This window comes from Caenorhabditis remanei, chromosome III (assembly GCF_010183535.1).
Source record: "Caenorhabditis remanei strain PX506 chromosome III, whole genome shotgun sequence".
In the NCBI taxonomy this organism is placed as follows: Eukaryota; Metazoa; Nematoda; class Chromadorea; order Rhabditida; family Rhabditidae; genus Caenorhabditis; species Caenorhabditis remanei.
In genome coordinates, this window is record NC_071330.1 from 6,409,091 (window position 1) to 6,435,822 (window position 26,732).

At 37.5% G+C, this 26,732-nt stretch overlaps 10 protein-coding genes across 10 annotated transcripts; 6 read left to right on the forward strand and 4 right to left on the reverse strand.

Annotated features, from left to right (window-relative positions):
• Positions 1–103: 103 nt before the first annotated feature.
• Positions 104–838, reverse strand: GCK72_009449 (uncharacterized protein; the record flags this gene model as incomplete). Its single annotated transcript, XM_053727390.1, has 3 exons — positions 104–287; positions 333–446; positions 735–838. 3 exons carry the CDS (start codon positions 836–838, stop codon positions 104–106), a joined length of 402 nt encoding a protein of 133 aa, XP_053586967.1.
• Positions 839–1,087: 249 nt separating this feature from the next.
• On the forward strand, positions 1,088–2,482 carry GCK72_009450 (uncharacterized protein; the record flags this gene model as incomplete). The annotated part of the gene is made up of 4 exons (XM_003113124.2): positions 1,088–1,195; positions 1,246–1,420; positions 1,474–2,240; positions 2,288–2,482. 4 exons carry the CDS (start codon positions 1,088–1,090, stop codon positions 2,480–2,482), a joined length of 1,245 nt encoding a protein of 414 aa, XP_003113172.2.
• Positions 2,483–2,692: 210 nt separating this feature from the next.
• GCK72_009451 (uncharacterized protein) lies at positions 2,693–3,327 on the forward strand (the record flags this gene model as incomplete). The annotated part of the gene is made up of 3 exons (XM_003113135.2): positions 2,693–2,734; positions 2,778–3,092; positions 3,139–3,327. The coding sequence occupies 3 exons, from the start codon at positions 2,693–2,695 to the stop codon at positions 3,325–3,327; spliced, it is 546 nt and encodes a 181-aa protein (XP_003113183.1).
• A 3,966-nt stretch (positions 3,328–7,293) lies between these two features.
• GCK72_009452 (uncharacterized protein) lies at positions 7,294–9,913 on the reverse strand (the record flags this gene model as incomplete). Its single annotated transcript, XM_053727391.1, has 6 exons — positions 7,294–7,659; positions 7,709–8,312; positions 8,360–8,545; positions 8,592–8,729; positions 8,780–9,735; positions 9,800–9,913. 6 exons carry the CDS (start codon positions 9,911–9,913, stop codon positions 7,294–7,296), a joined length of 2,364 nt encoding a protein of 787 aa, XP_053586968.1.
• A 472-nt stretch (positions 9,914–10,385) lies between these two features.
• GCK72_009453 (uncharacterized protein) lies at positions 10,386–11,916 on the reverse strand (the record flags this gene model as incomplete). Its single annotated transcript, XM_003113138.2, has 9 exons — positions 10,386–10,496; positions 10,544–10,684; positions 10,728–10,872; positions 10,922–10,998; positions 11,051–11,219; positions 11,266–11,376; positions 11,424–11,675; positions 11,723–11,850; positions 11,899–11,916. The coding sequence occupies 9 exons, from the start codon at positions 11,914–11,916 to the stop codon at positions 10,386–10,388; spliced, it is 1,152 nt and encodes a 383-aa protein (XP_003113186.2).
• Positions 11,917–12,234: 318 nt separating this feature from the next.
• On the reverse strand, positions 12,235–15,399 carry GCK72_009454 (uncharacterized protein; the record flags this gene model as incomplete). The annotated part of the gene is made up of 8 exons (XM_003113071.2): positions 12,235–12,427; positions 12,475–12,601; positions 12,651–13,176; positions 13,223–13,823; positions 13,876–14,067; positions 14,118–14,273; positions 14,317–15,148; positions 15,195–15,399. The coding sequence occupies 8 exons, from the start codon at positions 15,397–15,399 to the stop codon at positions 12,235–12,237; spliced, it is 2,832 nt and encodes a 943-aa protein (XP_003113119.2).
• A 568-nt stretch (positions 15,400–15,967) lies between these two features.
• GCK72_009455 (uncharacterized protein) lies at positions 15,968–17,115 on the forward strand (the record flags this gene model as incomplete). The annotated part of the gene is made up of 6 exons (XM_003113016.2): positions 15,968–16,082; positions 16,132–16,397; positions 16,447–16,628; positions 16,672–16,747; positions 16,792–16,917; positions 16,963–17,115. The coding sequence occupies 6 exons, from the start codon at positions 15,968–15,970 to the stop codon at positions 17,113–17,115; spliced, it is 918 nt and encodes a 305-aa protein (XP_003113064.1).
• Positions 17,116–17,230: 115 nt separating this feature from the next.
• GCK72_009456 (uncharacterized protein) lies at positions 17,231–17,544 on the forward strand (the record flags this gene model as incomplete). The annotated part of the gene is made up of 2 exons (XM_003112813.1): positions 17,231–17,363; positions 17,408–17,544. The coding sequence occupies 2 exons, from the start codon at positions 17,231–17,233 to the stop codon at positions 17,542–17,544; spliced, it is 270 nt and encodes an 89-aa protein (XP_003112861.1).
• Positions 17,545–17,706: 162 nt separating this feature from the next.
• GCK72_009457 (uncharacterized protein) lies at positions 17,707–18,336 on the forward strand (the record flags this gene model as incomplete). The annotated part of the gene is made up of 5 exons (XM_003112900.2): positions 17,707–17,739; positions 17,786–17,860; positions 17,913–18,014; positions 18,058–18,186; positions 18,232–18,336. The coding sequence occupies 5 exons, from the start codon at positions 17,707–17,709 to the stop codon at positions 18,334–18,336; spliced, it is 444 nt and encodes a 147-aa protein (XP_003112948.1).
• Positions 18,337–19,013: 677 nt separating this feature from the next.
• On the forward strand, positions 19,014–26,303 carry GCK72_009458 (uncharacterized protein; the record flags this gene model as incomplete). The annotated part of the gene is made up of 23 exons (XM_053727392.1): positions 19,014–19,079; positions 19,301–19,429; positions 19,599–19,878; positions 19,961–20,141; positions 20,623–20,744; positions 21,030–21,195; positions 21,243–21,286; positions 21,802–21,900; positions 22,024–22,041; positions 22,343–22,596; positions 22,641–22,837; positions 22,890–23,003; positions 23,597–23,924; positions 23,995–24,394; positions 24,442–24,492; positions 24,582–24,665; positions 24,879–25,020; positions 25,066–25,146; positions 25,197–25,264; positions 25,311–25,459; positions 25,516–25,801; positions 25,850–26,146; positions 26,197–26,303. The coding sequence occupies 23 exons, from the start codon at positions 19,014–19,016 to the stop codon at positions 26,301–26,303; spliced, it is 3,663 nt and encodes a 1,220-aa protein (XP_053586969.1).
• Between the last annotated feature and the right edge of the window lie 429 nt (positions 26,304–26,732).

The following is a 26,732-nucleotide window of genomic DNA, read 5'->3' on the forward strand; positions in this document are numbered from 1 at the left end:
TGGAAGGTGCAAAGACAGAAAGAAGAAAAAGTAAGTTGAACAAAAATTTCATTAACAACAAACAACTAGAAAGCTAAATAAAATAATAAGAGATCTTGGAGCTTTATTTCAAAATTATTCCGTTCTCGCTGAGCCGTTTTTGTGTCATTTCGAAAAGCTCATCTGGCGTGGCGCCCGAATTTTCTGTCTTGACTAGTTTGTATTCGTTGATGAATTGTTGTGAAACACTAGTTCTCGAACTGTCCACTTGAATACCAGCCGTGCTTCGATACTTTTTATAAAACTTTCTGAAAACATTTAATTGAAATATAGTTTTTACCTCAATAACTCACGCTCTGAGAACGTCTTCTTCATAGAAAATCGGTCGAATAGGTTCATCGAACTTCGCCAATTTCACGTTCCAGTCAGGCGGCGAGAGAGGTGGAGAGGAGATGTAAACATCGTACCTAAAAATTATCATGTTGCTTCAAACTTTTCGAAGGAAAATTCGCGAGGAGAAGGTGTCCAAAGAAGTAATTTATTTTCCTCATTCTCCTCTGTGCATTCGAGGTAATCTCGGCATTTTTGTTTAGAGGGACTTCAAAAAAAATTCACAGGTCTCGCCGCTATTTCCTCAAAGGCGTAGGAAACGAGGAACGGAATTGGCTACGTTGGACATCTTTTCGGATTTTCCCCCGGAAAAGTTACTTTGGACTCAGTATTAAAATTCTGTTCAATTTTTTACAAAAGCTCACCACAACGGTCGATCCGCCCAGTTCAATTGCCCCGCTCGAATTAAACCAGTAACACGAGAGAAGATATTTCCAGATCTCTCAGCGCGAGTGATAAATGACGCCATTTTAAAAACTAACGTACTTGGCTGATCCGCTCGGGAAAGAGAAACTAACCGCGGCGTGCTTAAGTGGGCGGGGCTTATTCTCCTCGCCCTCTTGCAATGCTGCGGCGCAGTTTTATTGAGAATTTTTCTCTACCACTGAAGGCGGAACACTGTCGGTCATTAACATGATATTAATTTCAGGAGGAAAAGCGACGGGCAATAAAAGATGCAAAGGAAAATTTGGAAAAGTTTTTACAAGAGCACCCAAAAATGAAGGAAAGCCTTAAATATCAAAAAGCAAACGAAATGTTCGCCAAGGAACCACTATGGATTGCTGTGAATGAAGAAGACAAGAAAGAAATATTCAAGGACTGTGTCGTAAGTTGGAACTCATTGTCAGTAAATCACTTTTAATCATTGTCGTTCAGGGGTTCGTTTCTCGCCGTGATAAGGAGAGAAAAGAGGAAAGTCGGAAAAGAAACCTTGCTGCATTCAGTCATATTCTGCAGAGTATGGATCACATCACTTATAAAACAACTTGGGCTCAAGCACAAAGATTGTTGATTGAGAATCCACAATTTGCGGAAGAAACTGATCTACAATGTAAGTTAATGAAAATTTGTTCGAAATGGTTTTAATCTGATCCGTTATTTCAGTGATGGACAAAGAAGATGCTCTTACCGTTTTTGAAGATCACATAAAAGCAGCCGAAAAGGAGCATGACGAGGAAAAAGAGCAAGAAGAAAAACGTCTCCGGAGACAACATCGAAAAGTTCGAGAAGACTACTTATTACTTCTTGAGGATCTTCATAAACGAGGAGAGATTACTTCCATGTCACTTTGGTCTTCTTTATTCCCTATTATTTCAACTGACTCTCGATTTGAACACATGCTATTCCAACCCGGCTCTTCTCCACTCGATTTATTCAAGTTTTTCGTTGAAGAATTGAAAGATCAGTACTCGGAAGATCGTCGTCTCATAAAAGACATTTTGACTGAAAAACAATGTCAAATAATTGCCACAACGGAATATAAAGAGTTCGCTGATTGGGTTCTTTCGCATCCAAATGGAGAGAAAGTAGACCATGGTAACATGAAACTCTGTTATAATTCCATGATTGAAAAAGCTGAAAATAAAGCAAAAGATGAGGAGAAGGAGTCGTTGAGAAAGAAGAGACGAGTGGAAAGCGAATTCAGAAATCTTTTGAAAGCTCACAATGTGGATGAGGAAACTGAATGGAGTGTTATCAAACCAAAGATTGAGAAGGAGAAAGCATATTTGGCTTTGGAAGACGACGAAGAACGAGAAGCTGCCTTCAGGCACTACAAAAATGGAACAACGGGAACAGCTTCAGGTGGTGAAGTTTTGGAAAAACCAAAGAAGAAGAAAAAGGACAAAAAGAAGAAAAGCAAGCGTAGTGATGTGAGTTTGAATTATTCACCTAATCGTATTTACACTGATTTGTTTAGAACAACTCGGAATCGGAAGGAGAGATCAGAGAGAAAGATAAGAAGAAGAAAAAGAAGCACTCGAAAGAAGACAGAACTGACGATGACGAGAAAAACAGAAAATCAAAAAAGTCCCGAAAGCGTAGTCGCTCACGGTCGGTGTCTCCACGTCATACTTCGGAAAAACGAAAGAGACATGAATCGGATACAGATTGATTTTTTCTCAACTTGATTGTTACTTCCACTAAATTCGGTCTCTCTTCTTGTTGTATTTATTCAAATTAATGAAATATCTATTTTATTCACACAATAAATATTTTAAACCTAAATTTATAATTTTCCGCATCATGCTTACATGTGCATTTGAAATATTTACATCAATCAATTATATGTTTTTTTAATAATACAAAATTCTATATATCACAGATGTCAAAAGCGATAAAGCAGAATTTGGCCGACTCGAAAAAGGTATTGTACAGAACTGGGCATTGAAAAAAAGAAGTTATTTCAGATGAGTGCGGAGTTATTCTGTCTTACTTATGGAGCAATGGTCACAGAAATGTTGAAGGATTATGAAGATCCAAAAGATGTGACAATTCAGTTGGACAAGATGGGATTTAATATGGGAACACGCCTCGCTGATGACTTCCTCGCCAAAAATGCTAATGTTCCTCGTTGTGTAGACACCCGACAAATTGCTGATGTTTTATGTCGTAATGCTATTCCGTGCTATCTCGGTGTGTCAGCTACTGCCTCCTCGTGGACCAGCGGTGATCGTGAGTTCACTATAACTCTCGAATCGAATCCACTAACTGAGCTTGTGCAGGTATAAATTATCCAGCCTGATTGATCACAAAAAACAATAATTTTAGGTTCCAACCAACTTGGTGTCAGCTGGTCTCTCTTATTCTCAACTGATTGCTGGTGCTATCCGTGGTGCACTCGAAGCGGTACACTTCAAAGTTTATGCATCGGCAACTGACTCTGGTGCTAATACGGAGATCAGAATCCGTTTCGATCAAGTGCTGAAGGACAGCTTACCAGCCGGTGAAGATGATTAAATAGGCATAATGTGATATTTTTGGTGCATGTTTATAATTCCAACATAATATTTATTCCGTTTTACGAAAGTGTAATTCTAACATTTTATTTAAAATCTAGTGTTTATTGTACCATCAAAGACATTTTCATTGAACACAGGGTGCAAATTCGTTAATCTTCTTCTGAACTTCCTCGTCCGCAGACTTGCTTTTAAACCAAAACGCCATTGCTCTGTACACCGTTCCGTATTGTTCGGCATTATCAATGAGACCGCATCGTTCTGCTCTCAATTTCTCCACAATCTCTTTTGTGTTCACTTCTTTTCCTTTATTAACAAAAAGCATTGAGTTGAAAAGAGCCAACATAGTTCCAGCACGACCGGTTCCATTCATACTCATTAGGACAGTGTTCTGAAGAATTAAGTTGTGAGGAGGATCTTCATTTTCAAGGGATACCTCGTTTGTCTTGATGACTTTCTCAAGAGTGGTCACCAAATCTCCAACATTATCCAATCCTCTTTTTTGTTTCCAATTATGGATATGGTATACGGTTGTGAAGAGAGAATTGGAACAACCGTCTGGAAGGATCTCCAATGTGTATGCAGTCATTGCAACTGTCGATTCCACTTTCTTATTATTCAGAAACATCTTTCCATGATTCGAATATGTTCCGTTCAGCAATGGGAAGATTTGTTGAAGAGTTACTGAACATTCCAGTGGCATTATTGCAATGACTACTGAATGAATCTCCTCCTGAAATCATGAAAATTATCTCCCTAATTTCAATGTACTATCTCTCACCTGAAATATCATTCTCCAGAAGTCTTCAATGTTTGTTGGAACAGATACATCTGGTACTTGAGTCACAATCATTGTCCGACTGAATTCTGGTACAGTAACCTTCGCGGCGCAAATGAAATTTCCAGGTGCATGAGTGAGTTTGATGAGTTTTTCATCAGGTATTGGACAGTCTGGAGCTCTCACTTTCTGGATATTGGTTTTGAAAGAGGTGCAATTGGAAAGAGACGGTTTATCGTTTGGAAGACGCTTGAAGATGTCGGCAATGGCGGCGGCATCTGGAATTTGACTTTATGCGTCACGTAGAACTAAACCCGTGGCAGACAAAAAAAAACAGTTTTTCTGTTCTACGTGGCTATGTTCCACTTGGATCCTTCATCCTTACCGAAAGCTCCACTCGCCACCATTTTCTTTGCCATATTCTCTCCACTCCATTGCTCTTTCTCCTTTTCTTTCTCTTTTTCCTTCGCTCTTCTTTCCAGTTTATTGCAACCTTCTCCATCGATTGCTATTCCGATCTCCGGTCCACTTCCAGTCGATCCACCAGTCGACCCTCCAGTTGTTCCAGTTATATCTAACTTCTTTTTCCGATTTCCTCTTTCACTTTGATCCTTCTTTTTCCCCTTCTTTTTCCGTTCACTCTTCTCCAATCCTCCCGTTTTGGCAGTCTTTCTTTCACTACGGTCAATATTCTTCACCTTCTTCTTACGTCTTGATCTTGTCGACTTGTTCATCTGAAATATCGAAATTCTTTGGATGCGAACACTTTTATTCATTTTCATTCGGATTCCTACTTACTGATATATTAGACACGTTGTTAGAGTAACTACAGAAGACAGAAATAACTCGATTTTCGAGAGATTCTGAATTTGAAACAGAAAAAAAGGACACGTGTTTTAGATGTGTTTGAACACGTCATAGCTAACGATATTCCACGTGGTAGCGTGAAAGTAAAAGAAATCAAACGACTTCTCAGAATTCTTAGTTTTCATGCGTATCGTTACAGAACATATGAGAAAACTCTCGTGAAAGTTGGTCTCAAATCGGAATCAGAAAATATATTCTCATCTTATCTCAGACATTCTTACATCTGGATAATACCATCATACTTCATTCCAACTCTCCCCTTATAGTGAATTTTCTGAAAGAATAGAAAGAAAAAATTGAAACTCACAAACATACTGAGCGCTTTCTTTTGGAATTTTTTATTTACACTCAAAAAAAATTGGAAGAACTGGAAGCAGTCGACTCGGCATTACGAGAAGTAGAGCAGTTTAATGGGATAGTGGGTTTATGTGCAGGGTTTTACGTAATATTTTAAAACATTGATTTTTTTGGGATTCAGGAGACAAATGCATTTTAAAACTGGCAACAACTTTAATGCAATAAAGTTTATTATTTTTTTAAAAGCATTTTCAGAGGAATAAATTATTCCAAAAATAGAAAAAGCCGAAGTAAACAAAATCAATGTTCTATTTCAAATTCTTCAATTCATTATAAATATTTTCGGATTGAGATTTAAAGTGGAAGAAGACTGAAAGTCGATTACTGGCAGCCACTGTAAAGTCCACGTCATCTTCTTTTCCAGTCCAGAGATTTTTGATAGACCATGTTGCCCAAAGCATATTGACAAGCGGGAGGAAGAATTTGCATTCTTGAATCAATCGATTTACTTCCTTTTCACGATTTTCAGTCAACGGATATTTTTGTTCCGGATTCTCTTTCTTCATTTTGTAGAGTGAATCAATGTAGGATTCACAGAACACCTGAATATTCGGATGGTTTTCGAAGAAGATTTGATTGACATGAACTCCGGGAGGGAATGGAACACGGTAGTCGAATGCGCATTCAGAAAGATGCATACTCAAATCAAATGATCTGGAAAAGAATATGGTTCGGATAGAAAAACAAGGCGAATGCTACCTCCAGTTGTAAGAAGAATATTCGAAATCGATGAAGACAATCTCTTTGGTCTCGTTGAGTTGGAGAATGTTAGCCGACTGAAATAATTATTCAATTTCTTAATGGAGAACCCACTACCAACCCAAAGATCATTATGAGTGAAGACAACAGTTTTATCGAAAATTGAGCACATCTTCTCAAAATCGGCGACCTCTTTTTCGAGTTGATCAAGGGTCACCTCTTTGGGAATATTGGAATCTCCAAACTTTACAGATCCTGGAACCAATTCGAAGACAGTCTTTCCAGTTGCTCTGAATTCAAATGCTTTCATTTATTCCGATGGAACTGATTGAGCTGACCGACACTCTTCTAAAAACTCTCTGATCATGTGAATCGCTTTCGGTTTTTTTGGAATCGGAACTTCAATCGCATGAAGTTTTGGAAGATTTGCACCGATTTTACTCGCAACTCTGAAACATATTGATATTTGGACATTATTTCTATTGTCAAACAAACTCTGGATCCGATACAGTATCATTATCAAGTGTCTCGCTTGGAAGGAATTGCTCCAATCTTGCACCAGGGAAGAATCCATAAAGTTTCGGACCAAGTCCACGTTCTGACATAATCGAAAAAACGACAGTGTCAGTGAAAACTTGATTTTCTTGTTGACAATGAAGACGAATTAAAAAACAAGAAGGAATGGTGTCAGATGAGAAATTTCCGGTCACTAGATATAGCAGATTCGATTGTCCTCCACTCAAACGAGAATCATTATTTTAATATCAGATGAAGGTTCAACTCACGTCATCTGAACAACTTCCACGTCAGTTTCAGACAAAGTCTTCCACTCTCCTCCCAAATAATCAGATCCATACTCGAGAACTTTCTTCCGAACTAGGGATGGATCTTCGGCTAGTTTCGAGAATAAGTTCTGGAATATGAAACAAAAACCATGAAGAAATTTCTTGATAGTTTATAGGACTTACAATCAAATCTTGATTCATTGCGAATAGTAAGCGAGAGGTTTTTACTGAAAATGTTTTAGAAATTTCAGTCAGTACATTCAGTTTGTTGTTCAAATAATTATGTCTTAGGTATACAAGCCCTTTCACGAAACTGTTATATTGATGAAAACTCAGATATTATTATTACAAGTTTATTATGGCAGCCGAGATTCCAGATATTTGAAATAATAATTATTTTTGAGATCAAAAAGAGCAGTGTGAAAATGTAACAACTTTGAAAATGATATCAACTTAAAAAATATGATTTTAAAATCCTCGTTTATTTTCGTTTTAATCCGTCTTCTTTTCTGATATCGAGATTAAATTGATCCAAAAAATCTGTGACCAGATCCAACCATTGCTTATTATAAACATCCTGAAGAAGAATGAAGTGAGCATTTGGATTCTCTGCTTTCATTGCTTCGTAACTTTTCGATGGAACCGTTACAATCGATCGTTGCTCATTTGCAAACGTCTTCATTCCCAGAAGGTACTTCTGGAGCTCACTAGCATCACGCGGAATGAAGACGTCGATTCCGAGAAGTCGTAAGTTTTTTCCAGTACCCAGAACCATTGTATCCACGATGATTTTCAGTTCTGATGGTCTTTGAAGAGGTTTCGTAGGATCTCGATGGACGCGCAGAATCTGAAATGAAGTTTATATTGTAGATGGGAACTCGTGTAGCATTGATTACCTCATACATGTTTTCCCATGGGGATGCAGTGAGTACTTTCGTTTCTTTTTTGACTTTCTCTTTTTTCACAGTCACAAAACTCCGAGATTCGTCAAGTAGTTTGTCGATTTCAACTTGCTTTTCATATTGTTTCACAATTTCAAAAATTTTTCGAAACAAATCCAAAACTATGACAGCATCAAGTGAAGCATATACAATTTGATTCTTTCGTAATGGCCGGCATTGCCAATTTCCTGTTTGTTCAGTTTTATCCATGGTGAGATTAAGAAGTTCTTCAACTAGAGTAATCAGTCGACACGATTTCTTTGTTAAACTCAGAATACTCGCATCGTATTCATTCAGAATTTCCACAAATCTCTTGACGCAAATGAAATTTTTGACATCTTCTTGTCTGAAGTCATCTCTAATTGGTCGGACTGTGAACAGTGCCTCCATATCATTCTTCATATCAAACCCAATGACAGTGAGCTTTTTCGAATGGAATAGACTTTCGAAAAACTTTTTCCACATTCCCTCCGAAATATCTATCTTTTCCAAAATAACGCAGTCAACCAAAAATACTTTTTCGTTGAAGAAAAGTTGGATAGTAGCCATTCGAGAGATACTGGAATCGAAAAATTGAAAATCAAAATACATTTTCAAAAACCAAACCTCGAATCCGTTAAATGTCCTGGTTTGAATTCTGAATCGTACCCAATGTATGTTCCTTCTTCTACCGTATCCAATTCTCTACACAATTCCTCTAACTCTTCCCCATTTTTCACAATAGTAATCGGACACTTCTGTTCTTTTTCATAAACAAATAATTGTTCAGTGATCTCTGTTTGAGGAATTTCGCTGAAATGAAAAAGTTAATATTAAAAAAAGAAAGAAAGATATTTACGTTCTAAGAGCCAAAAGTCTCTCAACTTCTGCAGTTAATTTTGGATCAGGATTCCTGTAGAACTGTCCAATTCCGTATGGAAGTTGATGAGTATTTGTAGGAATATTCAAATATCGAATCCAGAAGAGAGCTTCGATTCTGGAAGTTGCAAGTTATAGTTCATCTTCAAATGAATATAATTAGTTTACCTTCTCTCGACAAATCCGGAATCCCATAAAAGACCAAAGTAGTAGAAAACTGTGTCAATTGGACTTTGCTTCAATGTATTTTTCGTGTGTTCAAAATACAATTCATCTGCCATCACTTTCAGCTCAAATCTCTGCATACAGTAATATTTCAGAGCTTTTCCTTTCATATAAGCCTCGAAAAACGGAGTATCCCTACGTTCGTCCACATCAAAATGACATTGTTTTGCGATTCCATTGAAGAATTTTTGGATGAAAGTGGTCAAAGATTTTCCGTGGAATCGATTTAAATTTATTTTCACCATTCCTTTCTGTTCATAAGGTTTGAAGAATGAGTCCACAACTTCATCAGTTTTACCGACGAATCCATCAAGAAACTTCAGATAATCTTTTTGAAATCTAGGACTCAATTTCAATAATTCGTCCACAATCTGACACTTGTCACATAAAATGAGGGGGAGAACAAGTTGTTCGAAAGTGTATTCATCCACTAATCCATGTTTAATAATCAATTCAGATGCCTCCTTGTACTGCTGATTTTCGAACATTTCCTTGATCATTCTTTCTCGTTTATCCAAAATATCGTCCTCCGAATAATCAAAAATCTTTCTCAGAGAATCCGAAAATGCTGGTTCTCTGACACAACATTTCTTTGAACTTTCTTTCGTTCTTTCCGTGAGTTGAGTGTTTTTCAACTCCTCTCCAATGTTTCTTGAAGATATCCAATTCATAAAACTTTCAAGAAACCATTGTGTTACATTCTTTCCCGCTTCTTTCTTTCTATCCGGAATACTTGAAATGAAAAGGATCATCATTTCGTATACATTTGTCTCATATTGACACTCTTCCTCATGCTCTGACGTAATATTTCTTGATTTTCTGAAATCTTCGTCGAAGAATTCAAAGAAGGTAAGGCGAAGTTTCTCTTTTCGATCACCTTCCTCAGATTTCATTATCTCCTGAAATTTCAAACAGATGATTTAAGTTTCAATGAGGAAAATTCAAAAATAAATTTTAACTGACCTTGACAATTTTGGCTCTGTCATCAAGTGTTTTGTACTTTAATTGTCTCTGAGCGTTAAAAAATTGTTTTTCTTGTGTACTGTCAGATGACGTGGATTCCTGTACATGAGACATCTGAAAATGTATATTCTTGAAGTTATTTGAGATAATTCGAAAAAAGGAAGATGTTTCCATGGAAGTCTAGGCCATCTGCCATTGCCATTTATTGATTTAGAGGTTTGGAAATAATTTACATTTTGAGAAGAGTAGAATAGAAGAGAAATTAATGAGTTTGACAATAGATAGAAAAGTATAACCATAAACTTAAATATAAATATTTATTTGGAAAAGAAAACTCAAAATGATCAATTGGAGTAAGAGGAGAAAGAGAAAGAAGAAAAGAAAAAGAGTGAGAAGAGACTGCGTCCTTAAAAAAGCAACGCACATCTACCACACTACGCATTCTGACTCGGATACAATAGTTTTAGATATACTTTGCTTCGGCGATATTATCAGTAATGTGTGACTACATTAAACAGAATGAATAAAATATATTCTAAGAATCTATAATCTTTCTTTATAAACATCACATGAATTCAATAACATTTTATTTTTTGAGTAAATTGTAGATAGACTCTGACTTTGGTTTGCAGTGAAAATATAGAGTTAGACGATCACTTGCAGCCACTTCTAGATCGTGCCCATTGTCATGCTTAGCCTAAAGATAATGAACAATTATTGAAGTATCAGAATAAATCGTCATACCAAGAAACTTTTGAGGGACCACACTGCCCAAAAAAGGTTCACTAATGGAATGAAGAATTGGATTTCCATTTCAAGCTTGCGAATCTCCTCCTCTCGATTCTCAGTTAGTGGAAACTTTCGTTCAGGATTCGATGATTTCATCTGGAAAAATGACTAGAATATCAACTAAATGAATAATGTTTACTTTGTAGAGACTATCAATGTAAGCTTCACAGAAGATTTGCATATTCGGATGCTCCACTAAGAACTTCTGATCAATCCTGACTCCTGGTGGTGGGACACGATAATCGAATGCGTTTTCACAGAGGAACATGCATAGATCAAAACCTCTGAAAGAAGTATTAAACTTTTCATGATAACCTAATGGATATATTTTACCTCCAATTGTACGAAGCGTACTCGAAATCAATGAAAACTATTTCTTTCGTGCCGTTCAATTCGAGAACATTCAATGGCTGAAAAAACAAGATTAATTTAAAAAAAAAACAATCAATCTCCAATTCGCACCGCCAGATCATTATGACTGAAAACAATGGTGTCATCGAAAACCTTGGACCATTCCTCGAAAACTTCAATTTCTCGTTCTAACTCATCAACCGAAATCGTTTCTCGAAGTGGCTCGTCTTCGTATTTCACAGAATATGGGCGCATTTTGTGGACCGATCCGCCGAGTTTCCTGAAATGAAATAAAGTTTATGAAGTTGAAGTACAGTCATTCTTACTTATATTCTTCCAAGTTATGCCTAATAAATCGAAGAGATCCTGCACATTTCGAAATCGGAACGTCTATTTCATGGTATTTCGGATAAAGAGCGCCGACTCTTCGAGCGATTCTGGAATGCTGATATTTAAATGGAACTATTTTGATGGTTTTACTTACTCTGGAAGTTTAATACTATCGGTATCAAGAGTTCTACTCGGAAGATATTCTTCCAATCGACCTCCTGGAAAGAATCCGTAAAGCTTTGGACCAAGTCCCCGTTCAGACATAACAGAGAATATGACAGTATCATTGAAGACTTGAGACGATGGTTGACAATGAATTCGTATTAGAAAACATTCAGGAGTGTCAGAAGAAAGTTTTTTCGAATTTTTACACGATGCCATATAGATCAGATTAGATTGTCCGCCACTGGAATTTAACCTTAATTTAACACATTCTTTCGCAAAAAATCTCACGTTATTTGTGTCACTTCAATTTCATTTTTCTCCAAAAGACTCCATCCACCACGTAGATAATCTGATCCTAATTCCAAAACTTTTTCGTGAATATCATCGGAATCGAGAGAATTCGTAGTGAATAATGTCTGAAATCATATTTAAAAAATTAAAGCATTCGAGTTATTGAAACATACCCTAATGTCCGATATCATGACTAAAAATCGGTTTCTAACGGACTAAACAATGTCAATTCAGAAAAAGAGGCGGGGTTCCGAGTTTTCTTATGTACACGTTGCCTAAGGAACGACGTTTGAACTTGAGACCTGACGGGAAAATCAATATTTTTAAGGCGTTTCCTAGAAGATATAGTTCTCTCACACTGCAAAATAAAATATGAAAATTTATAATACAGAATAGGTAGGAAATTATGCGAAATCGATTGAAAAGGAATGATCTAGTCACGGGACCCGATTTCGAGAAATATAAGAAACAGAAGGAATGGAACAAGTTGGAGAAAATGAATTCGAAATTCAAATTAAGTGTTTATCGTTGCTTTGAGAAGTTTTAGAATTTTGATGTGAAGCACGACCATCGTAAGCAACAGTTCCACAATCTCCACAGACGTAGAAGCACAGATTAGGACGCTGGAACTCGTCATCGGGAACTTTTTGAATTTTAACTTCCACACCATCTGGGAGGTTATTATGAATTACTGTTTGTCGTCTGAAAACGCTCGATTGACGAAATGAAAAATTGATATGAAACACTACGTGATGTGAAGACATCCTGTAGGAACGGTTGCAACAATCCATTTGCTTTTTGGAGTTGGCCGCGACATTTTAACAACAATTCCATCATAGTTATCTGGGTTGAGTTGAAGCATACGATTCCACCAATCTAAAAAATTATTTGAAATAATTTCAAGATGAAATTATTTTAAGCTTACCTTCAAGGGGAAATTGGCTCATATCTGCACGATAAACGTTTTGCACATGGATTACATTATATTGATGTAAGAAATGAAGAACAGGTCCTGGGAACTTGATTTGAAGTCGTGAATTACACTCGATGCAGCATAGATACTCATCTTCTGGTCGTACTTCAACGTTGAATTTATCACAGAAATCTATGAGCTGATCCATTGGAGGTTTATTATTCAGTTCTGGCATTGCAAATAAATCTCTTGCGTATTCTTCTCTTAGAGCAGTGAAACTTTTCGATGGTACTGTGATGATGAGACGTCGATAATCTCCTCCGAGTCGGTTGATCAATTTCAATTTATCTTTGAAGTCGGCTACGTCTCGTGGTAAATAAACATCCACTCCGATACGTCTAGAAATAAATTCATCTTGAATATTGAGAAATACAAACCTCAAGTGCTTTCCAAAACCAAGAAGCATTGTATCAACTATCACTTTCATTTCATGTGGTCTTTTGAAAGGTCTGCTTTTATCACAATGACGGCTAAGCAGCTAAAAAAACAGAACGATTCGAAGAAACTGTTATATCTGCTCTAACCTCACAAATTTCGAGCCAGGGGATGTTTTTCAGTTTACGATGAGCTTTTTGACATTTTTCTTTTTTCGGAGCTAGGACATTCGAGTGTTTTCTAATCTCAATAATATCTATTTCAGAATTTTTTTCTAGAGTAATTTCTAAAATCTTTTCGAATGTTAGCACTACAACAACTGCATCCAGTGCTGCGTAAAGGAGCTGATTTTTTCGAAGAGGTCGACTTTGCCAATTACTACACTGTTCCGTTTTGTCGAGTGTCTGTCCGAGTAGAGACTGTGTCAAATCTGCCAGTTTAAACGTTTTTCTCTTCAAATCCAAAATTTCCATATCAATTTCGCATATATTTTCAGCCAATCTTTTGAGATCGAAGCAATTTTGAATACTGTCTATAGCCAGTGTTTCTCTCAATGCAGGCAGAGCGATTATAGCATCCAAATCATTTCGCATATCGAATCCAATAATTTTCAGTTTTTTTGAACCAAAAAGTTGTCTTGCAAACTCTTGCCACCGTTCATCTGGAAGTCTTTTTTCTTCTAGCTGCACACAATCCACCAAATAGACTTTATCTTTGAAGTACAGCTGGATGATAGCAATTTTCGATGAGCTGTAATTTTGAGGGAGTCTTCTTAAGTTATGTCTCGTTCTACACAGCTCACTTTATAGAAGTTAAATTTGAAGGTTTCCATTCCGAGTCGAATCCTACGTACACTGGTTTTGGATCTTCCGAAAGTAATTGTATTTCTGTGCATAAGTTTTTCATTTCCGATTCAGTTGTTATCATATAAATTGGGCAACGATTATCTTCATACACATACAACTGCTCATTTTCCTGGGGTGTCCGTACCATCCTGTCAATAAAAAATTGAAAATGCTATATTTCAGGAATTTTTGCTTTTACGTTCTCTTTTCCAATAGGATTCGTGCTTCTTTGAGAATTTTCTGTTGTTCCTCTGTCATAGCTTCGGATCCAAAAAAGTCTCTCATTTTTCCTGGGATTTGTTTGCTTCTCTTATCGTTTATTTCGAGGTGAATGGCAATTGAAATAGCGTCAATTCTGAAGCAAAACACATATTTTTGCGAAAACTTCGCGAACTCACTGTTTCATTTCTACGTTCGAAGACCACAAATAAAATAAGATTTGTTCTTGAACATCCGGATGATTCTGGAGAGTAGCCACCATGTCTTGAAAATAATTTTCATCGCTCATTTCCTGCTTCGCTCCATCCGTAGGATATCTCTGACTAATCTTGTGCTTCAGATTTTTGAAACTCGCATTCTGTGCATGGTTCGGGGCGTATTTAGCAAGATCTCTTTCGAAATTATATTCTAAGGACACTTTTGATAATACGCTCGAAATGAGTTTATCATGATCCACTGAGCCAAATTTGGATGATGAAACCGTCCCGTGTTTATCTTCATACTGAAGCAGATCTTGCTCGATTGCTGTTCTTGACATGCCGACAAATTCATCCAGAAACTTCACAAAGTCAATTTGCATTCGTTTGCATCCTTGCATTAATTCGTATGCTTCTTTATTCTGTCCACTGATAATCAGAGGGCGTGCAAGCGTTCCGAAATCGAGAGTGTCGGAGAGTTGGTACTTTACAGCCAATCTGGCAGCTTTAATGAACTCTCCTTTCGCGATGTTCGTTTGAAGCAACTCCGTAACGTCTTTCATGAGCGTTTCTTGGCTGATATCAAAAATTCGGCTTAGGAGAGTTTTTTGCTCTACATGACAAGCTTTTAATGCATTGGTCCGAATTATTGGATCCTTAAGAAATTCGTCTCTCAGCATTTTTTCTCTACCAGATTTTTGTAGCCACAAATCGAAATCTTCCAAATACCATTTTGCCAAACTTTCACCGTTAGACTTTGTTTTATCTGGCATGGCTTTCATCATTTCGATAACCATCGAGTACATGTTCTCGCCTGTAAAAAAATTTTAATTAAATAAAAGTTGAAGTTGCTCAATTACGCTTATTATAATCTTCATCGAAAAACTCCATGTTCTTTGCTCGAACTTTTATTTCCCTGATTTCAATGGGTTCATTCATCATTAATTTTTTCAATTCTTCTCTTCTCGATTTGATAGGTTCCGGGTAACCTTGTCCATATTTAGCCTTCTTTGCAAGCTTCTTTTCTCTTCCGGTGAGAAGTCCTATAGGCGGGTCGTAGCTCATTCCTGTAATTGTTGCCTCTTTTCACGATTCCTTTTTCAGTTTAAAATTTCACGAATACTTGAAAGCGAGCCATCACTATAACTTTTTTCTGCTTTTATTTATCAGTCAAACTTGGTAGAAATAAATCAAAATTCAATGAGGTTATTCACTATGTGAAATAAAGCATAAGAGCTCTTAGAAGAGAACTTTTCTGATCTTCTTGGACGTGTTGTTGTCGTTTTTACCATGAGTTTGCAACTAGTTTGGATTACTAAAAAGTTTGGCGTCGTGAATACTCTCATTGCGTTTTGTTTCGAATTAGGTTTGCTTTATCTATTTTAATGAACGATTGTGGACGAATCAAAGTGTGCAAAAAAAAACAATATTTTGCTCTCGAATTCCAACTTCCACGCATGGTCCACGAACTTTCTTCCCTTCTCTGCCGTCTCTGCTCTCTGAGGCGTGTCAATAGAGCGCCCTTCGCTTCATTTTTTTTGGTGCACCAACCGGTGAAGTTTTTCAAAAGTGTTCTCGTTTCAGTTATTTTCTTTCCCAGTCGCGTATTTTATATAACAGTTTTCTAGCTAAAATGGTACAAGAAAGTATTATCTCATCGTTTCGGACCAAACTTGAAAACGATCCAAGCAAATCGACCAGCTTGGCCACTGTAGAAACACTACTCGAAGTGTTAGATCGAAGTAGAGGTGATTTTTCATTCATATGCTTTGTTCGGCTATACACACTCATTTTCAGCAACAACCGTCGCTGAATTCCAAAACGAGCTAAATCAAGTTGTTGCTGCTCTCGAGAAAACTGACTACAGCTCTACATCAATCCGTAGTGCGGCCGATTTGTTCACCAGATTCACTTCTCTAGCTCCGGCTGCGCTTCTAGATCAGCAAGATTTCTCCCAAGTCCTTGATCTTTATCGCCAACGTGCACGATCATTCATAAAAAATGTACGAGGTTCGAGAGCAAAAATTTCTAAATGTGCACGTTTATTTTTCACTCATCACATGGTACGCTTTTGTTTTAACATGTTCTTCGTCATCCATCTCGAGTATTCAGAACATTTTGACACACTCCTACAGCAAAGTTGTTCTCGAAACAATTCTCGATGCTCACAAAAGTGGATTTCATCTCCACATTTGGGTCACTGAGTCACAGCCAGACGCATCTGGAAAGCTTATGTTCGAAGAGCTGAAGAAGAATGGAGTTCCAACAACTCTTGTTTTGGACAGTTGTGTTGGGTACTGAAGGATTAACTTCAATTCTGATAATCAGTTTTCGCAGATACGTGATGGAAAGAATTCAAGCAGTTTTGGTTGGCGCTGAGGGAGTTATGGAAACTGGCGGAATCGTAAACAAGGTTGGTCCAATTATACGTTATTGAATGAAAGATTTTCAATTCAGATTGGAACTGTTAATGTCTGTGTGATAGCCAAAGCTCGTCATGTACCAGTCTACGTTTGTGCTGAAACCATCAAGTTTGTCCGAGAGTTTCCTCTAAATCAAGCTGATATACCTCAAGAATTCAAGGTAAATCTAAAAAACAGACAATGGTTAGCACTATTCCTTCTTTAGTACCGAACATCTGTCATCGAAAAGAATAACTTGGAATTGGAGCATCCTGATGTCGACTACACTGCGCCAGAATTCCTCACACTGATTATCACTGACGTCGGCGCAATGAAACCAGAAGCGGTTGGTGAGGAACTAATCAAAATGTACATTTAATTTGTGACTTCAGTTGAACTTTTCTTGTTTTGTTTTGTTTCGAGTCTTTTTTAATAAACCTCACGCGTAACGCTCGTTTCATTCATTTTAGTTTTCAATTTCATTCCAAAGCAGAATGCAATACATTTTGCCACCCGACTCTGTGACTATGGTCGCTGGAGCCTTCGGAGGAATTGGTGCTCTATCCACATTAGCTTTCGTTATTCTTGCTGTTCTTCAATCTAAAAGTGCCGTCTGCAAGCCACCAGGTTGGCTCATTCGAACTAATGGAACTCATTGGTAAACTTTCTAGGGAAAGAAGATGTGGACAAACTGAGCTCGATTGAAGGATTGCGACAAATTAAAGATGATACAGGAGATCCACCATCAAAAGGAAAGTCATCAGTAAAAGAGAAACTGCAGAAGAAAAAGCCAAAGAAAGAAGTTTAACTGTTTCTTTTCTCAATAAATAATTTATTACTTCGTGACCTTTTCTAGTAAATTAGAAGAAATCAAGAATAGTTGTTCTGTTATTCCACGTTTCTCTCAGGCAATCATTCCGAGCAACACAAATTAGAAAGACTTATACAAATCGTGAAGGTAGATGAAAGCATGATTTCAAACAAACTTCTAGTGGCAAATCTTGTGAGTATACTAGTACAAAATGGTTCAACATCTTAAATTTTTTGAGATGATCGGAGTGACTATCCTAGTTCAGGGTCTCGTTCCGATGAGTCACGTGTCAAAATTTGATGGATTTTGGATGGTAAGAGAATATATTTTTCTAGTTTATCAGCATCTTTCTGAACTCTTTCAAGTTTTCCGCAGCACTTGTTTGTCTCGTTATCGCCGTCATTTCATTCATCGGACTTCTGATTCTGAGTAGATCAAAATGTATGCTAACAATGAGCAAAATGAAGGTGACGAAAGGAAGCCATTATATGCAAAACAAACTATTTTCAGCTCGCAATATACAATTCACCAGCTGCAGTCAGTAGTCTGCTCTCTCTTATTTTCTTCATTGTATATGCGTTTGTTCCAGTGTCATCTACAGAACATGTTGCTATCCAGAATTCTCTGTTACTTCTAGTTGTTTGTTTAACATTTTAAGATATGGAAATTCAAGGCATTTTTCAGGTCGGTCTTGCTCTTATTACGATATCTTCTCTCGTGGTTATTCTTCTCGCTCTTCTTAGCAACCCAGAGTATCCTTCCGAGCAAGGTTCGGATAATGATGATTGATAAAAATCGAAAATAAATAAATTGTTTTGCTTTTTTCTGTCTTGCTGCTGAGAAACGTTTCACATCTACCGTAGTCGGGATACTGTGTTGTATTAGAGCTTTTTTCGGAAACGCTTTTTGAAGAACTAGATTCTCAAATTTCAAAACATTTCTTCTCTTTCTTCCTTTTCTTTAGTTCAGATCCAGAACCAAGGCAGTCTACATTAGACGGAAGTGTATAAACAATTGCTGATGTCGATGACATTAGATATTGCGAAATTCGCGATTTTTTCCTAATTAGCGATCGCTTTGTTAGAATTATCCTTTTGTTTTCAAAATTGTGCTTTTGAAATTTATAGGAGAGAAAAGGTTCTTCATCTGAATGCTTTTAAATTCTTTTAATGAAGTGTCTTTATTCTGAAGCGCTCTTGAAAAACGAGTTGTGCGTGAGGCGTAGAGCGTGTTTCAACGCTCAAAACGCTTTCCTTCCGTTTAATACCGTAGTTTTGCATCCACGAGATTCGCACATGCGCCCAGCCACCAGGCATCGATTTTCTGTCGAGGCAAAGCGAAGCAGAGGAGTGACACTTTATTTACATAGATTTTTTCAATTGTGGAGCAGGAGCAACAAACTAACTCAATACAAATTTCAGGTACTCACATGGACCAATAATCGATAATATCTGAACTACTAAATAATGGCTAGTAACCTGTCACCGGTGAACGAAATGGCTGACTCAATCACGAGCAGTACACCGTCTGAGGTTGGTAGTAATGTAGGAAAAAAGGACAGCCGGGTGGTGGCAGGCGCCCTCCCGATAGTTATCTCATTCTCTTATCGCCCCACTCTCGGCCAGTAAATACCGTTTTGTTTCTCTCTTCCGCCACTCCTCTTAATTATTGATTTGTTAGACAACAAAACAGTAGAGGAGTAGTTCTAGCCTTTATGCTGCATTCGATCATAATGGGAGAGAAGTTATCACAGATTGTGTACGGCGGAACCGGATCACCAGATGAGCACCGAACGATGTCAGACAAAGTTCAGTCAATGGCATCTGCAATATATCGAGAATTGGAGACCATGATAAAAGTGCACGGGGAAGAAAATGTGAAGGTGAGTATTTTAAGAATTTCTTTAAAGCTCAGAATATATTTTTTGAATTGTAAAATGACCCATCAAAAATATCATAACCTGTTTTGCACATCGCATGGTGTAATACTCTCCTGACAGTCATATTTTAAATATGCTAATATTTTTGTCAACATCAAACTTCTCTTTTCAGACATTGATGCCTCTCGTTGTCAATATTCTTGAATCTCTGGATCTTGCCTATTTGGAACGTGATGAACAAACTGCTGATCTCGAAATGTTAAAAGAAGATAATGAACAACTACAAACGCAGTATGAACGAGAGAAAGCTCTACGAAAACAGACGGAACAGAAATATATCGAAATAGAAGACACATTAATAGGTCAAAATAAAGAGCTTGATAAAAAGATCGAATCTCTTGAATCAATAATGCGGATGCTCGAACTGAAAGCAAAAAATGCAACTGATCATGGTAAGCACTTTTCCTTCATATTCAAAAAAAGTTTATATATTTGGAACTTTTTTAACAAACAAATGTATTTGCTTTTTTTTAGCAAACCGATTGGAAGAACGAGAAGCTGAGCAAAAATTAGAATTCGATCGTCTTCATGAACGATATAATACCCTGTTAAGAACCCACGTAGATCATATGGAACGGACCAAATATCTTATGGGAAGTGAAAAATTCGAGTTAATGCAGAATATGCCATTGCCGAATTTGCAATTACGAAATAAGTAAGTTGATTTTTCAATTTCTAAAATTCTCTATATTGACTGTTGTGCCGTCTTTTGTAGTTGGTTTCCAATATCGCATCGCTTGCATAAAAGTGTTGATCAAAGTAATCTGTCGTTGTGAGTTTATCCTGATTTTTAGAAGTTTTGGGAGGGTTTATTTATTTTTCATATTACGATCCTCTTATTCAGTTTTCCCTCTGATATTTCCATTGTTCGGAACATTCGATAATCTTCGTTGGTCTTATTGAAAACGATAGAGAATATTTGAAAAGTCGAGATACAAAAATTCAATGTATTGAATATTTAACTCGTACGAGCGAAGTTTATCGATTGGAAACGTAGAGCATGCGAACGAAATCACTTTTGATTGTTTCCCAATTGTTGTGAATTTTAGTTTATTTTTTACAAATCACACAGATTTTGCGTTTCAGCCGATTGGATAATCTGTTTCGATTTCCCCATCAAACTATATGTATTTCAGAATGGGCATGGCTGCTTCAGTCGATGCATCATCGATTCGTGGAGTATCAGATCTTATTTCTGCTCATATGACTCAGTCAACAACTATGGATGTGAATCTTGCCAACCACATTTCAAACGAAGGTTTGTGTTAAAAAAAATTAAAATAAACGAGCATGCTCGCGAGCATAAGGAAAAGTTATAAAAAAATTCAGATACCGTTTCATGTTTAAAAAAATGTTAAATTATGAAACTACATTTAAAAAATCTTCGTAAAAACCACGTAAACTTTTGTATCCCACTTATAAAAAATGAAACCCCCTCCCCTTCAAAAACTTCATTTTGAACAACTAACATGTACTCGAAACCACTAACATTTATTGGTGATTCCTTCAGTGTTTCAGTGTGAATCATAAAATTATTTTTCAGATTGGCAAGATGAATTCTCTTCGGACGTCGAACCTTCTCCCCGTGACCTTCCACCTCCAGCGTCTGAAACTCTTTCTTCTCCAGTTCTTGCCAAAGAACCGACTCCAAAACATGACGTCGCATCACCGAGACAATCAGAAGAGGAAGCGGATGAAACAGCTTCTGTGTGAGTTATATATTTTCTGGAAATTGTTCGAACTTTTATATTTTCAGCGAGCCGAAAGAAAACAGTGATCTACTTGGAGCCGATCTCACAGGTTGGTTCTATTTTTTATTTAAAAATCTGAATAAGCGAAAATACTATTGTCCCCTCCTCTTCTCCCACTAATCATTTTGTCGTTGTTTCCTTTTCACCCTAACTTCAATTCTTTCTTTCACTTTTCACTTTTTCACACTTCGCGAACTTTGGGGAATTTTTTTGAGTATCATGATTATCTGAACCGTACCTATTTTGCAAATAAGAATTACCATCCCATTTTGACAGGAAACCTAGTGGATCCGGCGGAGTTCGCCTCAGCGGGTAAATTTTCAGTTTTTGATGTCGTCCGACTTTTTTCTTCTTTTTTTGTTCAATGGTGTTTCTCTGCTTGCTTTTTCCAGTTTCTGTCCGTCTATTACCCTATAGTGCACGTTTTGATTCAGTACATCATTTCATTCGTTGATTACTCTACCCCACACCTTTGTGCACTTTGCCTTTTTGTATAAAGTCGAATAGAGATCAAAAATTAGATGTTGTTTCGTACTATTTGATGTGCCTTTTGTGTTTTGCCAGATGACGAAGCGGATTGGAATGGCCTGGGATTGAAACCACGGAGACGTCGGCATGATGATATTCTTGACGATGATGATACTTCGGACGACGGAAGTCTGGGTAGGGTACACGAAATATGAATGGAGCATGTGCATGCGCGGCCAGTCAGTGTTTTGAGTTTTTCGGTTTGCAATTCTATCTGTATCTCTCCAATTTTTCAATTTAACATTTCATTTTTTACAGTTAACGACACATTCATTGGTAAGTTTGAAAGTGTAGTGATTGTGAATTGACGTTGATTCATAAAAAAACAGAATTTTTGAGCAAAAACTTGTTCACAATCTTTCTACCGAAATTTCAAATCAGAAACATATGTTCGCATGCGATCAATCATTTCCGAGATGTAACGGTCTTCCAGTTAACTACACCTTTCGTTTCAAACACTATCATACCACTTATTTTTAAGTAATCACTCACCTGGAAGATTGTTATGTCATTTCAGCGCTTCCCTTGTGTTTCATATGTAGCATCTCCCATTCAGAACTTGACATATGTATTTTAGGAATGGGTCGAGAAGTGGAAAACTTGATCAAGGAGAACTCCGAATTGCTCGACATGAAGAATGCGTTGAACATTGTTAAAAATGATCTGATTAACCAAGTTGATGAGTTGAACAGTGAAAACATGATTCTGCGAGATGAGAACATGAGTAGGCAGATGGTCAGTGAGAAAATGCAAGAACAGATTGCAAGACTGGAAGAAGAAGTAAAAACGATGAAACAAAAGCTCATGGAGAAAGAAAATGAACAGGAAGAGGTTTGTGAAATTAAAAATTGCATGAACAAACCAACTTGTTTCAGGAAGATGTTCCGATGGCAATGCGTAAACGATTCACTCGTTCCGAAATGCAACGTGTGCTCATGGATCGTAATGCGTACAAAGAGAAGCTTATGGAACTCGAAGAGTCGATAAAGTGGACCGAAATGCAACGAGCCAAGAAAATGCAGCAACAACAACAAAACGTTAATCAAAAGAAATCCGGTGGAATATGGGAATTGTTAGCTAACTTATCCCCTATTCGGTCTTCAACATATTCTTAACTTTTACAGTTTCTCAAGTCTTCTGGGTGAATCAGTGACTCCGCCCGCATCGGCTCGTGGTAACCGTACCACTTCTTCGCGTAGCAAGATGACGCGCTCAGTGGAGTATATCGATCCAGACATGTTAGTTGAAGAGTAGTAGATATGAATATCCTTGTCACGTTGGCACGTAGTTTATGGAATGGTGTTCTTATTATTTTTGTAGGATACATCTGTCCCGATAACATGTTGTGACGCTTCCAAGGAATCTCAACCTATTGAACTCTTTTTTCTTAGAACTCATTCTTGCACTCACTAACACATCTAAACACATAATAACCACAATGCAGACAGTTTTAAATGACTTTTCGGCATACTGATTCACCACATGATCTCTTGCACCGACGCACCTCCCCCAGAGACTTGGTTCAACCCCACTAACAAACGCCCGGTTTTATTTTAAAAAGTTTAGCTTTCAGTTTAGTAGTATTTTTCACATATTTTTATATATGATTTCTCCGGTTATTCTCTTGTAAAATAGTGTCTCATATGATCCACGGGTAGATGATCCCACTGCATGCATTCTATTGACCGTCTGAATCCTTTCTTATTTTCCCCATCTATATTGTTTTGTGATGTGTTGCATCGATAGGGAAACGGTAATATTTTGATGATAAAGAATTATTTTTCGTTCATCGTTGTGCTTGATTTTATTTTACAATCGACACGACTTACAGGATCTCGGAAAGGCGTGCTGCCGAGAGGAGAGAGCAGTACAAACTGGTCAGAGAGCATGTTAAGAAAGAAGATGGACGTGTTGAAGCATATGGATGGTCATTTCCAAATGTGGATGCTGATGTATCATCAGTTCCAATCCCTGTATGCTGTCGACCACTTCTTGATAATGAGCCGTCTCTTAAAGTTTGGTGTGCTACTGGAGTGGTGTTAAGAGGAGGAAGAGATGAGAAAGGACAGTGGATTGTTGGAGATCCCATTTATTTTGCCCCAGCTTCTATGAAGAAGGCAAAAACAAATGCGAGATCAGAACTGGAAGATGAGATACAGGTAAGGAATTTTAGATAAGATCAGACATGATCATCTTTTTTTTAATAAATTATCTGGAAAGTAGTTGCAGAGAGCACGAAATCTCGATGCCCGCGAGAGTGAACTCGACGAGTGGCAATCGTCTTCTCTCGTCTGGGTGGCCAGTTCAAATCAAGGAAAGAGTTTGATCGCAGTGCTTGATGCCAACAATCCGAACAATATCATCGAAACTTTCCCTGCATGTGACAGCCATCTTCTTTGTATTCAAGCAGTATCTGGAGTGATGGAAGGAGAACCAGAAATGAATGAAGAACATTCAAAGAAGTACTTGTCAGGAGGAGGAAAAGTGAAAGAGTTGCCAGAAGGATTAGATGGAACTGATCTCGGAGCATGTGAGTGGGTTGAGCTCCGTAAGATGGAAGATTCGGAAGACGGAGTTCCGACGTATTGCTCAAATGATATGAAGCCAAGTCCTAAGAGAACAAGAGATTGTAAGAGTTCCAGTTATTCTTCTAAATCAAGTGATTTTAATTTTCAGTCAGCATCAGTGAAGTGGCACCTATTGATCCATCAGTTGCGCCAGTCAAAGGTAATTTTTGATATAAACTAGAAAACTTAATACACATAATAATTTTAATCAAAAATTAAAAGAAAAAGTAAAAGTACGTGATATTTTAGCCAAAACTAAACTGTCAAGGGTATCGGAAAGTGTTGTGCCAGATGAGACGCCGAAAGTGATTCCACTGGAAAAACTGAAGAAAGGTGACAATGGGGATTCGATATTGTGTCGTTCCTATCACTGTTTGGTTTCAGTGTATCGTTTTTCTTTCATTTAGTTTCTTTCTTTTTTACACATACTAAAATTTCAACAAAAACTGACCTAGAAAAAAACACTCAAAATATTTTATTTCCGCTTTTGCACATCTCTATGCACCTGATTCTTATTTATCTTCTAACTCTCTCCATATATTATAGAACCAGCACCTCCAGCAAATCGACCAGCTGGCCGGGCAGCTCTTCCACCTCATATTCGAGATGCAATGAGCAAGTATGACGGAGTGTCCGGACAAATGAGTGGAGCACTTCCGACTGTATGGATGGGAGGACAGAACCAATAGTACGACTATTTCCTTGAAAGACCTCATATAATGACGATTTTCAGCATTTACATTCACTCTGCTGTAACCGCTTGGAAGCAATGTCTTCGTCGCATCAAAATGCCAGATGCAGTTCTCAGCATTGTGTAAGTTCAGATCAATACAAAAGCTCTAATTAGTAAATTCTAATTTTCAGCCACTACAAAGGGCGGATTTTCGCTGCTCTTGCCAACGGAACGATTGCCATTTTCCATAGAAATAAGCGTGAGTTTAATTGTTTTCGTAACTTTTCACATTTTTTCTTTTTCAGATGGAGAATGGTCGGATGAAGGATATCATTCACTACGAGTTGGAAGTGCCACATCTTCAGTTCGTTCTCTCTGTCTCGTTTCAACCAATATTTGGGCAACTTACAAGAACTGCGTGGTGGTTATCGATGCAGAGAGTCTTCAGATTGTGGTGAGTTTCAGACGTTTTCAGTTAGAGTATCTCCCATTTCAACTAATTTGCCTCAGAAAGTATTCGCTGCTCATCCACGGAAAGACAGTCAAGTTCGTAATATGCAATGGATCGGAGCTGGAGTTTGGCTCTCCATTCGCCTCGATTCCACTCTTCGGCTGTACCATGCTCATACATATGAACACTTGCAAGATGTTGATATTGAGCCATATGTGACTAAGATGCTCGGAACTTCTAAGCTAGATTTCTCTTATATGAGAACAACGGCTCTTCTGGTTTCAAATCGACGACTTTGGATTGGAACTGGAACTGGAGTCATCATTTCTGTACCATTCTCAGGACGTATGGTTTCGCAGTTTAGACCATCTGATCACACGCATACTTTTTCAGAACTAGAGAAGAAGGTTGAAATAAAAGACTCGAAGAGGCCTGCTGGACCAGGAGGACTCGTCAGAGTTTACGGAACATCTTCTGAAAATGTCACTGATGAAAAGTCAAATGATGACTTCATACCGTACTGTAATTTATCACACGCACAATTATCTTTCCATGGACATAAAGATAGTGTGAAGTTCTTCCTTGGAGTACCAGGAGCATCGAAGAACGGGGAGGATGAGTCAGTTGAAGTGACTCTCCGAAGAATGTTGATTATGTCTGGAGGAGATGGGTATATTGATTTTAGGATAGGTAATTAACTATTATTGATAAATGCTTGTATCGTATCACTTTGATTCCAGGCGAAGAAAACGAACCAGAGCTGACAGGTCAATCGATCCGACCTCGTGATATGTCACATTTAATAATCTGGGAAATCGACGCCGAACTTCCGATTCTCTCGAAATAGTATATTTCATTGATCTCTCAATACTTTCTTATTTTTTTTAAAGCTTTGCATAACTACTATCTTTCCTCTTTCTCTTGCATTTTGATTCGATTTCCCCAATGCTTTTTTCCTTTTTTACTCTTCACTTTCCCTACCTAGAATCCAATTCAAGTTTTAAAAGCATCCCCCATCCCGTTTGTAAATACCATCTTCCCTTTTCAGTCGGTTGCTCCGTAACTCTTGTCGCCTCATCTTCTCTTCTAACGCATTCTAGTCTATTTTCCAATCCCTTTCTGTGAATATTCGTGCTTCTGTCTTGTCAAATGAAAAAATAAAACCTCTAAAATTTCAATGAAAATGTAAACATGGAATCCTCGAATTCCGTCAGTTTCCATCCTAAATATTACTTCTATGAACCATTCGAATTCATATTCTGAATTAGCGTCTTAC